We start from the raw sequence: 12,741 nt of genomic DNA on the forward strand, positions 1-12,741 counted from the left end.
TCTCTCTCTCTCAAATAAATAAATAAAATCTTAAAAAAAAAAAAAAAAGAGTTGGACACTTAACTGACTGAACCACCTAGGCTCCCCATGTGTTTAAATCTTTAAAATAGCTCAATAAATTTTATATATGTATGTATATGCCTGCGCATGCTCTCTCTCTCTCTATATATGTGTTTTTATGTATGTTTTTGCACACACATTGACACATATGTTCATTCATTCGTTTATGGAGCTGTATGTAAGCCAAACTGTAGGCACATTTTTGTTGTCTTTTTTTTTTTTTCCTGGAATGAGAGAAGTGGAATGATGAAAATCTTCAATTGCATCATATTCTATTCAGTCTCAAATAGAAGTATTATAAGGTTGCAAAAGAAAAAAGCTAATACTATCTTTTTTTGTTATTATAACTGTTCACATCAGTAAAAATACTAAGACCCAGAAAAGGGTCAGATCAGAAGATCTGAGGTGGGGCCCAGCTTTAAAATGGGGAGGATAGTCTACATCAGGGACCCTTCACCAAGGCTGAACTTCTGAATCATCCAAAGCATTTTGATTAACTTAGTGGCAAATGCAACAAAAAAATCAATAGGTATTTGGATGCTCACTTGACTATTGGACTAAGTAGTGTTGAAAATGTCTGTTGGCTGTAGCATTCTGAGATACTCTGCTTCCACGCTGTTACAGTTCTTCCTTTACTATCTCGTGCCATTTTATGGACTCCATCTTGTATATTTTTCTCACTACTTTATGTATGTCCATATCCAGAGAATGGCTTCTAGTAGGTAAGGCTGCGTCTTCTTGCTCTTTGAAGACCCTTCAATATCTAAAGTAACACTGGCCTTGGAATAGGGGCCAGATAAGTGTTCGCTGCAGGCAGCTTGAAAATTATTTTCTTCTGAGAAGCTGAGTGCTTATAGAGAGATGTATGGCCCTCCTGGCATCTCAGATGCCCACTTCCTATTTGGAATCCGATCCATTTGATGTCCACAAACATGGTTAACAAGCAAGGGACTATCCTTCAGACTCAGTCCAAGTGCTGGTCATTGGGTCCTGATCCTTCAGGGAGGGCTTGGTTCTAGAGGAGTGATTTATCTCATGGGCTGGCACTGGTGCCCACCAAGCCCGACCTCACTGCTCCAGATCTGTTGCGGGTGAGGGATAGGCCTGGGAAGGTTGTTTGTTCATGCACATATGGCAAAGCGGCCATGAGGAGCTGGATTCTAAGGGCCACACACAGCTGAAATCACATCTGGTCACAATTACCCTAGAAAATCCGTAAGTCACCCACAACAATGGGAAGATGCTCATGCTCTGAGAGAAATAAGAACTAAGAACACTGGAAGGAACACTAAATGTGTGCCCATCCAGTTACCCGTTCACTGCACGGCATATGACGGTTGAGTGGAATGGTAGCCTATTCTCTAGCAATTCTAAATTTTTTATCTGTTTTATTTTTTATTTTTTATTTCTTTTTGACAAGCACTCTCACCCTTATATTTGGATGAGATAAATGTATATATAATGTAGTTCTGTTCTCTGGTCTGTAAGCAGCTCTGCTTTGTTCATCTTGGAGTTTATGCTTCATTTGCCCCTAAGAAATTTTACAGTTTTATAATAAGACTTTTGAATCCAGGGTTCTAGTGTTTGGGTTTCTACAAAGCAATGCAGCCACCTTCTTTTTTTTCCTTTTGGTAAAATATTTTCCTGGCCCTCCATCCACAAAGCATGAGGTCTGCCTTCCTCCTAGCTGTTACCCAGAGCCTAATAGTAGGGCCTCTATGTAAATTTATATGACATTTTCACTAGAAAATTGCTTAAAAAATGAATGATATTTCTACAGTTTACTGTTTTTCACTTTAAGTACATTTTCTGACAATATGTCTTCTATTAATCATTTAAGCAATAGTAGGAGCCTTAAAGGAGTGTATTCAGAAGCAAGAACCCATGGCTCATTTAGTGCTGTCTGAAAAAATTTCTTATTGATTGGCATCCTCTGTGGTTATGTGATGTAATATTTATAATATGTCACCCAGCCATACATCAAAACAAGTACGTCTGTTTCATTTCTATGGGAGGTGTTGATTTCAGAGAGGTCAGCCCACTTTTAGGTCACGTTGTGGCCAACCACTGGAGCAGAAGTGGGAAGTGACTAGATTTATGGAGTTACTGGAAATGGCTTCATAGATGCTTCACTTTCTGCTGATGCCTTCCTCCCATCCCCCAAGTCAACCCTCTTCCTTCCTTCCTTACCCTCTGTGCACACAGTTGGGTTTTCTTGGCACGTATCCCCATAGTAAAACGGGCTCATTAAATCTGTATGTGAGCGTGGACATACTACCGAGTTGTTGAGCAGTGCCCTGGTCCTGCTGGGGCAGGAGCAAACCAGGCCTGGATTTTTTCTTTGCCATTCGTCATGGTTCATGGCTGAGAAATGTCCATTGCCATGTTATTATAGGAGCTTAACCCTGCCCATGCTTTTCTGTGTGTACACACCATGCAACTATTTTGGGATGAATATTGAATGAAGGTGAATGTGATAACAAGCAGCCTTCAGGATTTGGGTGGGAAGAGATTGGTGTGGCAGAGCTTGGTTGGCTTGGGAGGCCACCATCCTGCTAAGAAACCACTTGGGGCCTCCTGTGGACTTCAGCACTAGCCAAACAATGAGTCAAGTGTGGGAGACCTGGGTGCCCAGAATGGTCTGTTTCTTGTCTTCCTTCGCAATTCTTTTCTTTCTTCCTGCAGGAAAGACAACAGATTGAAAGTCAACAATACGCAAAGAGCTAGACCTGGCTTTTCAAATAAGAGATTTGGTCTCATGGTCTCTCAGCTGTACTTCTGTCACGAAACCCTTTGCCCTTCATCCCCTCCTGCCACTCCAGTCACTTCTTGGCCTCACCTTCTTCCCACCTCCTCAGTAGGCCCCTCTGTATTTCTTACAACTTTAAATTATTTAAAACATGACACCCTTTCTTTGTTCCCTCACAGAGAGTAGACCGAGGCCTGCCCAGTGTCTGCAGCACTCAGCCAAAGGGAAGGAGGGAGGGACCCTGCGCAGTCTGCTGGCCATCCTGGGCTGCCACCATTTCCCAGCCAAATAGATGCTGTAAAACTTGTGGCTTACATAACCCAGCTAGCGTTCTCCAGCTAATCTACAATCTGGGCTTTGAAGATCACAAGAAAGCAAAGGTCACGACCCAGAGATCAAAGTGACAGAAGCCCACAGAGTAATTGCTGGTTACCCTCTGTAGAGGGCCTTGCTCTGTCCTGTGGGTGTATTGTTTGCACGGAGACTTCAAACATGCTGCCGGTGAACTGTGAGGAAAATCAGCTGGCCTTTGCCAGTTGTCAGGCATTCATTAATGCTGTAGGTGAGCTCACCTCGGCTCATTAGAGTGAGATCATTGTCATCTCTTTGAGCATCTGGAGTTATTCCACTCACAGTGTTTGTTCATTACTCTTTGGTCTTTATTGACTTTTTCTCACAGCCCTCCTTTACCTGGAGGTGTGAGGGGGTGGTTATATAAGGAAATTGGAGTAATAAGAAAGGAGGCTATGGATGTGTTTATTGGAAGTTAACTTTCAGGCACACAGAATTCAAGCAGGCAAAAGCTTAAGAGAGGCTTAGGCATCATCGAGCCCATTCTCTTCATTGTGCATATGGAGAAACCGAAGCTCAGGAAGGTGGCGGAGACTGAACCAAGATCACACAGCAAAATAAGCCCAGAGTCTGGACCCTTTCCTCTGCCCTGTTAGTCCCCAAGCTTTTTGTTATGAAGACCTCTCCTCTGTTTAATTTTCTGCCCCTCTCATCTCTTTAATAAGCTTTAGTTTCTTTAATAAGCTACATTTAAGCCATTGCTAACTTTTTAAAATTAGTCAGACACATTTAGCCATTGATGAGTGCTTTTGATGAGCATGAGGTAACCAGTGTTACCAAATGGGGTTGATGTAATCCAGTCAAAAGCAGAGAAGCTTGATGTTTTGTTGGCATGCTCACTCTATTCTGTTAGGCTTTGTGAAAGATTGAGAACAATTCCTGGGTCACCCGCTGCTGACTTCAGGGGCCCCTGGTAGAGCGTCAGTAGCTCACACCGTGTCTCCCCACCACCTCCATGCACGGGAGCAGTAAGTCAGAAAGAGCTCATGGGGAGGATGGGCATTCTGTACTGCCATAAACGGGAAGAGGTAGGAGAAAACTCCAGGTGACCTTGCATCCTGATTCCCTTAGGATCTGGAAACTTGGTATTTCTTTAGCAGAGTCTCCTCAGAGAAAGAGACATGGTAGCCAACCCCAAGAGCAGACAATGGAGAGCCATCTTGGTGTTTCTGTGACTGTGCGGCATTACTGGGGAGCAGCCAGCCCCGCCCCCCCCCCCCCCCCCCCGGGGTAGCAGTTTGAGCAGGAGGAAAGAGCATCCTCCTCTCCCTTTGAAGTCTAGATGAAAAATGCCAGAGCTTTAGGATTCGGGCAGAGAAAATTGATTTGGGAGCAAAAAACAAACAAGCAAAAAAGGCTTTCTGCTCTTCCTTTCCTCCCCCTGCCAGTGTTAGGTGTCTCCTTAGAGGAGTCCTGTAAGAAAACAGAGCATTGAATATGAAGAGAGAGAACTTGAAAAGCTCTGTGTGTGGGTCTCATTTTTCGAGAATTTGCTTTCAGACAGAAACAAATGGGTCTTTACACACCTTCCCAGGATCCCTGATTTCTTCTTGATAATCTCACCTTCCACATCACAGCCGAGAGAGTGCCCCTGACTCCCCACCCCCAGCCCCAGGGCTTTCGCCCAGCCACCTTGGGAAGGTCAGGAAAATTGGAGTTGCCCTCTGGAGCTAGGGACATAAGACTCAGAACTTAGACTGATCTCTTTTCATTAAGCAGTGCCCTGGCTTAACAAGCAGTTTTATAAATCTGAAGCTGTCTCCGGGTGTCGCAGGATTTATAGACGGGGGTTTCTGCCATAAAGTGGTTTATGATGGCTGCCTTCTGTGTTATTAGTAGCTGTCTCTTCCTTCAACCATTGCTGTTTGATAATAGCCTTAAAACACCCAGAATTACTTACCTGCAAGCCCCATTCCCTATAGCCCCTGTTGACAGTCTGAATAAGTTTACTGCCCTTTTGTTGTACTTTACCTTCAAAACAAACTGATTGAACCATCAATAGCTCGTGGAAGCTGACAGAGGCATGTCATCTGGACTAGCCCTTGTGATTGCAGGTTATCTGGGGGAGTTAACCTTCCCGCATTGTTAACTGAAATGTTTTATGTACTATGCAACTTTAGGATACGGCTGTGATAACCCCAGTAACTAAGTAATACATCACGGTAAAGAGATTTTGGTGCAACAAATAACCCTGGATTAAATTTACAAGGGTCGAATTGATATTGTAAAAGCCTTCATTCTGTGGCTTCGGGAATCCTCGGTTGTATTTTTATGGCAAACTTGTATTATACTCAGGATTGAAGCTGCAGCTTTTGACACCCTGACATGACCTAGAACAAAGGGAAATAGATCTCTCAAGACTGGGATGGGACAGGCAGGCAGAAAGCCCACTGACTTACCACTTGGCAATAATGTTTGGAGCTAGTTCCAAACCACCCAGGGGCAGGGAGATCAGGTGGATGTGGCCGCCTTTGGAGCGCTATGTACCACAGACATTGGGGTAGGGCAGACCATGAGCAGAATTGGGAGGGAGATTCTTCACCACCTCACCAACCTCATAATTCCAAAACTATTATGCATTGTGGTGTTATTTTCACTTGGACAGTGGTTTGTGCATGATCCGTGGCATGAGCCACCCCGAGAACTTACTGGAAATGGACACTCCAGGCCCTAGCGGATCAGAAATTCTGGGGTTGGGGTCCTGTGATCTGTGTTTCAATAAGCCATCCAGGGGATGCTGATGCCCTCTTAAGTTTGAGAGTGACTGTGCTGGAATATAAGCTGCTTGAGAGCAGGGGCCTTGTCTGTTTCACACCTCACCTTATTCTCTGCACCTGGCACGGTTTGTGACAGGTGGTAGCAGCTCGCTAATTATTGGTTGTGTGAGTGAATATATGAAGCCATCTCTAAGGGAGGAACTTTGGAACCTGGGCTGAGTCTCAGGCTGAATTTTTTGGGGGCAAGCCTTCCTAGTGTCCCGCAGACCTCTCCAAGCACCTACCACCTAGAAACCCCAGGCCAGCCCGTCAGGATGGGACTCAAGACAGCCCTAGTTTCAGGGATGACTGGCAGCCTATTTCATGGGCTGTTTCTTCGATTGTTTAAGATGAGTGCTCTGAAAACAGCAGCTCTTTGTCATCTAAAATTTTTAACTAGCTTAAAAGCCAGCACCTCTCTCTCTCTCTCCTTTGATTTCAGGGCTGTGATCCAAAGTGGGGCAAAATGACAACGTGCTGTCTGTTGTCATCGTGGTTCCTGCCAGCCCCGTGAAGACATCTTTCATTCCATCATTAAACATTGGCTGATTTTCTAATACTGATGTTTTCTTCACCTGAATATTCATCTTTTCCCACCCTACACTTAGTGGGTGTCTTTACTCCTCTGAGCGTCACTCCTGACATATTGTTTCCGTCTGTAGATGTCTTTATTTGAAAGAATCTGTTGTCATCAAGACTTTGCTGCTATATGCAGAAGATGGAAGTTTTCTCTGACACTGACTGAGGCCAGTGGGAGTTCTGCTGGAGGATAGAAGTTCATTTGAGGCTTCATGAAACTTTCTGATTTTGGATAAGTTTAGAGGGCATTTGGAAAGGCAAGGGAGAGGCTCAGGGAGAAGTTGGAAAGATGATTATAGATTGAGACCAGGGAGGAAGCTGGAAGTAGATAGTCAAATTTCCAGGACCTCAGATGTTGGGGTGGCCCCTTCTGGGGAAGAAAAGTATACCTCAAAAGAACTCAGAGTATTTTCACTTTAAGGAGTATTTCAACTAGAAGCCTCTATGCTGTTTTCTCTGGCATTTCAATGATCAGCCAAATCTTTGGGCAAGTATATGGAGGCCAACTGGTGATGTGAGACCATCTTATGAAGGTGGGAGCTGGCCTTGGGGACCCAATGCTCCCGTGAGGAGAGGGGCATGCTATACACCCCAGGTAACATTTGCACTGAGAAAAAGCTCAGTGCTTAAGATTGCTTTAGAGTTTGGTTCTTTGAAGATCACTTTTGATTTCTTGTTTCTCTTCTTTCTCCTCCAGCCATTGGTTTTCAGTCATTCAGTGAGTAATGTTAGGTCCCTTTCTTTGTGCTCCCCACAATTAGTTTGCACATAACCCCAATCTCAGCACTTAGCTGTGTGGATTTCTAATTTTTCTGTATGAGTCTATCTTCCCCATTATACTGAGAACCCCTTTACGAGTAGAAATCACGTTATAATCACCTCTGTGTACCTAGGGCCTGGCACATGGTAGGTGCTCAAGAAATATTCATACAACTGAAATAAACTGGTATTTTTTTTTAGTCCATTCTAAAGCTACTTTTTGAGACAATATGAGGGTGAGAAAAATAACATCCCTGCCTTTAAGAAGCTTATAGGTGAGGACATCAACTGAACACCAATAAAATGATTAAAAAACAACCAAATGTTATATGGTGTGGTGTTCACAGTATATCCTGGGAGTGCAGAGAGGGGAGAAAACAATGTGGTCTGGAGATGCAGAAGAAAAGTTCATGTGGGTTGGGATTTGAAAGATGAGTGAATACTGAAGAGGCTGAATACAGGAAGGAAATGACAGATTCCTGTGGAGATAATCTGTTGCTCTTGACATTGGATACTTACCTCTTCTTCCTAAGCAGGACAGGGTCTAAACAATAGCTCCTTTGAATGATCAAGTATGGGGGCTCGATGGAAAGCATCTGGGTTGGTAACCATTCCTGAGGAAAAAGTATAGGCAGGGGTCTGTACCCTTTATGTATTTACTTGTATGTTTATGTACCTATCCCATGGCCACATGGATCTTCTCATCAACTCCAAATATACCTGCCTGAGGACAGTTCATCACACAAGTAGCCATTAGCTTATCCTTGGAGGCCATGCTGGACACCAAAGACTCTTTCTGGGGGAATCTGTATTAGTATTTGTTGGGCTATTAAATTAATATCCCCTATAAACTGATTCTTCTTGTTTCACCTTAGTAAAAATAATCTTCTCAGTGCCAGTGTGGAAGTAACTCAGGGATGATGAGGAAAATCCTCAAGACCCCTGTTCAGTTCTTCAAGGAAGCATTTCTCAGTTATGTGTGCTCCTTACTTCTATCCCAAAGTCATCCATGTTATTACAACCTCTAGTTTATTGTCCTGGATGGCCAGTCAATGTTTCTTGTCTTAGTTTCAAATTGAAGATTTGTTTTGTTTTGTTTTAAAGATTTTATTTTTAAGTAATCCCTACACCGATTGTGGGGCTTGAACTCACAACCCCGAAATCAAGAGTCACATGCTCTACTGCCTGAGCCAGCCAGGCTCCCAAAGATTTGCTTTTATCTCAGAAATGAGAGTTACACAGATGACTCATGGGAATGGCAGTGACATAATAGTACAATTAGGTTATAGGTGAGTTTCCCTGAGAACTTTCTGTGTAGCAAAGAAGCCAGGCCCATTTCTAGAGTAGAGGGGCGGGGGGATATACATTGATAGGATCTTCCTGGCTCATTGGGTGTGTGCATTCGTGTGTGTGTGTGTGTGTGTGTGTGTGTGTCTACATTTGAATCAAGAGCAATCATTAGTGTACATTTTTAAGGATTAGTTGTGTGTGTAAAATATAATTATTTGGATTTCTGCAAAGAGTGATCATTCATTATTTGTGAAAGAAAAGAGAAGCAGCACCAAGGTCTAAACTTCTGAAGACCTAATGATGTAGATCCCTGAGCATGAGATAAATTGCATGGATCTTTGAGGCCATCACCTACCCTCCTGCATTGTCTCTGACTGTTTTCTTTCAGATGCTTTGTTCTGCACAAGCTGCCCAATTTGAAGTTTCTGGATGCCCGGAAAGTAACCAGACAAGAACGAGAGGAAGCTTTGCTCAGAGGGTCGTTCATGAAGGTGGTGAAGCCCAAGGTAAGCTGCCTACTTTCTGGTCTTCACAAGGGATTTATGTCTTGCCTCACTGGTTATTCTTTGAGCACAGAGGTTGTTCTTCTGTGTTTGGAATGCAGGAGAGATCTCCAATCAGGGTTTTATCCATGGATATACTGTTGGCCCATCAAGAAGTAGGACTTCTACAATAAATTGGATCTTCCTGTGATCCAGCTAAGGGGACTTTATTTGTAAGGTGATTTCACCCAGGTGGCTCTTTTACCAATAAAGCAGCACCATACGCAGCCCAATGGTGATGTTCTGGGGGGCAGATTTCAGGTCTCCTTCTTGAAGATGTTTCGTTTACAAGGTGGGGCCTCTCCAGTTCTGTTGCAGAGAAAGAAGAAAGCTTGGGGCATTTACTTTTCCTCAGATGGGTAGGATTCCTCTAGTGACCCGGAGGGAGCTCTCCTGTCTTGGGGCCATAGTGAAGGTAGGGGAGAGTGATTTTCTTCTGTTCATAGGTATGAGGGCTCAATAGCTCTTGGAGATATTATTAGCAGGAAAGGCCATTTTTTTTCTGACAATATGACCTGGGACTAGCATATTTTCCCTACATGCAGCTCTCTAGAGCTCATGGGAATAGTTTTACTGACCTTTCCTTTATCAGCTGAGTCTGCGTCGAGGCCGTGGAAGTGAATATGGTGTCATCTTAATGACAGCGTTGATGAGGCAGGGGAGATGTGGCTTTGAGTCTTGGATTCAGATTCAAAGAGATTTTTAAGGATGTGAAAAATTATCTGTTTGGGAGGAGTTGGGGTCCTTCCATGAAGCCCAAGGCTGAGGAATGGACCAGATGGCCCTTGATGACCCCTTTCAAGGTGCATTACTGCCCCAGGGCCCCGTGGAGCTATCTAGTCACTTCCTGTGGGACCCCAGCTTATGTGTTGAAAACACTGGCCCGGAAATCTTGGAGGTCTAGTTTGTCCTCGCTTATTGACTTAGAGCGCCTTGCACATGCATTGGAAATGATTAAGAGGAAAAGAGAAAAAAACAAACAGAACCCAAACAGAAAAAGGAAACCTCTTCCATCAAGTCGCTCAGCTGGCAGCCGGCCTCAGGCCATTTTCTTTCCCTGAATCCATGAGGTGCAACTTATTTCCCGTTATGCTGAATAAAATTGCTAACAGTTGTGGAAATATATGATACAGAGGGTATAATACTGGCAGATAAATGTATTGTTACCTGTTTCAGCATGTGGGAAATTAATTGAGTGATTCGTTTCATAGCTATTAAAGTGTTAACAGTTTTCCTTATCGAGGCGCAGATTTGATGTATTGCTCGTGACTGCCTTTAGTTATTCCAGCTTTTGTAATTTTGTCCAAATGAAATAATTTATTTCTTGGCCTCCTTTTTTTTTTTTTTTTTTTTTGGTTAAAAGATTCCAGAGGCAGCTGACATCACCAAACAAAGGACAACAAATGAACTGTTTATACTATCTTGGGTTCCTGCCCATTCAACATTTTCCACCTTCATGTACGCATGCCCTTTCTAGGACAGATCGGTATTTCTCCTGCTCCCCCTGTTCTTGACAAGGGAAGCTCTGCATTGTCCCAGGAACTCTGAAGGGGCACTAAATACAATACCCACATGTGTGCTCACCACTGCCCTAAAGCTCTTTGTATTCAGATCTGTGAGTCCTCACACAACCCGCTGAAATGTAGGAGGAAGGGAGCATTGGCTGACTCTCTAGGTGGGGTAACTGAGGCCTAGAGGTGTTAATTGGGCAACCCAGCTAAGTTAATTGGGCAGCCGGGCTAGTAAGAGCTGGGACTGGAGCTTGATCGGTGTGTTTGACCACAGAAGCCACATTCTTCGACTGGGATCTTACCCCTGGAACCAGTGAGCCACCCATTTTCCCCGTGCATTTCTCTGTTCCAAATAAAAGCCTCCTAAGAAGGCCTAAAGGAAGAAAACAGGTAAAAGCTGCCCTGCGCTCTTGGGGTCGAGATGGCAGCCAGGACTGAAATCCCGCCTGGCCTTTGAAAGCAAGTGGGAAGGGCTCCTTAAAATCCAGTAGTAGCCGGCTCTCTGAGTCATGAGCAGCATGAGCAGACATGCTTTTCAAAGCTCCAAATTAGTTTCTAATCAATTATAGAATTAGTTTATGTTTGTGTGATTGACTGCCACATCTTTACTAATGGTGTTAAGCTTAAAAATACCCATTAATTAGTTGAGGAGAGACAAAAGATACTCTGACAAAGCATGGGGATCTTCAATTGTTATCTTTTTGGAGAGTCACATGATTTCCACACTGGAGAGGACTTCAGAAATCACCTGGTGTGTGCCGTCGTTTGATGGGTGAAGGAACCGAGTGAGGAGGTTGTGTCTGGAGGCCCCCATGGTCTGGTGGAGGCAGAGCTGGGATCAGAACCCAGGGGCCCAGGCTCCCGGTGAAGTGCTGTATCTACGCCCTGGTGCTTCATACGCACAGGACTTACTTCTCTGTGCCCCTGCTTTCACATCACACTGTATGCTTCTCTCCAATGCCAGGCTGCTCCCCGCCGGCCTGTTCTCAGAGATACGCATTGGTACTTTTCTTGCGGAGAGAGATAATAAACTGGTTAATAAACTGGTGTTAAAAAGGCTGGTTCTCACCTGCTCACAGTGTGTGCAGACGTCTGTTTGTTCCTGTGCAGGTGTGTATATATGCCCTCGATCTCTGTGTGTGTATACATATGTATGTTGTGGGAGGTCTGTGTACACCCGGAGTCGGCTTCTAAGTGGAGAGCAATTTCCTCCCTGTGAATTGCCGATGCTGTGCTGAGCACACTTGGTGAAGACCTATTTTTCATCACAGAATCGGAATCTCAAGTTGGCTTCTGTCCTTTCTTAGGCTGCAGTGGCCTGTTGTGCTTATTCAGCAGAATGCTCTGATGGATGATCCAGGAGGCCGTGATTTGGGGAGCAGTTTTCATTTTATTCCTGACATAAAGTGTTTGGGAGAATGGAAAATGCCTCTCCAATCACAGCCCTTGCCTTGGAGGTAGGGAACAGGCAGTCTGGGTGTTCTCGGCTGACGCAAAAGCAAAATCATCCAGGCACTAATAAACCCCCTATGTCACAAAGGTTTGATTTGATACCTGGCAGGCCCTGGCACTTGAGTGCGAGTTTGCGCTAGCCTTCTCTTGTGATGACACATTTCCCCTTCGTTGCTGCCTTTTGGCTTTTGTTGTTTAAAAGCTGCTTTCTGTCTGAGCTCTGGTTGTCCTATAGAAAGATGCCATCACTCATTAGGGAAGTGATAGCTAACGCTACAATGGACTCTTCTAGGCTGGTGTGTTTGTCTTGTTAGTTAATGGACCTACAGCAACTAGGCTTTGCTCATTTCCTGGAATTTTAAAGAAAAGCTGTATCTTTCTTTGCAAATCTTGGCCATGGAGTCATGCCCTTGTCCATGCCGAGAGCACCAAGCTGGATGCAGAGAAGGGGGTAGGCCCCCAAAGAAAGCCTTCTGTGATGACCAGACCGTGATCCCCCTTGCCACATCAGGCAACATAAATCAAAGGGGCACAAAGCCTGTCCAGGAGGGCATGCATGGCGGGCACGCCAGCCCTCCACATCAGACAGTTCAAGAATCCGACAGTCAGAATTGCTTAATTATGTCCTGGCTTTGTAATGATTCATCCCTGTTCTGGCAAAGAGCACAGTTGTCATTTCTTTGACATAATTA

General features: G+C 44.3%; 1 protein-coding gene across 2 annotated transcripts in view; it reads left to right on the forward strand.

Moving 5' to 3' along the window:
• Window positions 1-12,741, forward strand: part of LRMDA (leucine rich melanocyte differentiation associated) — a 1,059,156-nt gene that overhangs the window by 594,005 nt on the left and 452,410 nt on the right. For both annotated transcript variants that reach the window (XM_044916082.1, XM_044916081.1), the window contains one exon: window positions 8,933-9,050. In XM_044916082.1, coding sequence (XP_044772017.1) covers window positions 8,933-9,050 — 118 coding nt within the window. The remainder of the gene's footprint in view (window positions 1-8,932; window positions 9,051-12,741) is intronic.

Source organism: Neomonachus schauinslandi, chromosome 6 (assembly GCF_002201575.2).
Source record: "Neomonachus schauinslandi chromosome 6, ASM220157v2, whole genome shotgun sequence".
Classification (NCBI taxonomy): Eukaryota; Metazoa; Chordata; class Mammalia; order Carnivora; family Phocidae; genus Neomonachus; species Neomonachus schauinslandi.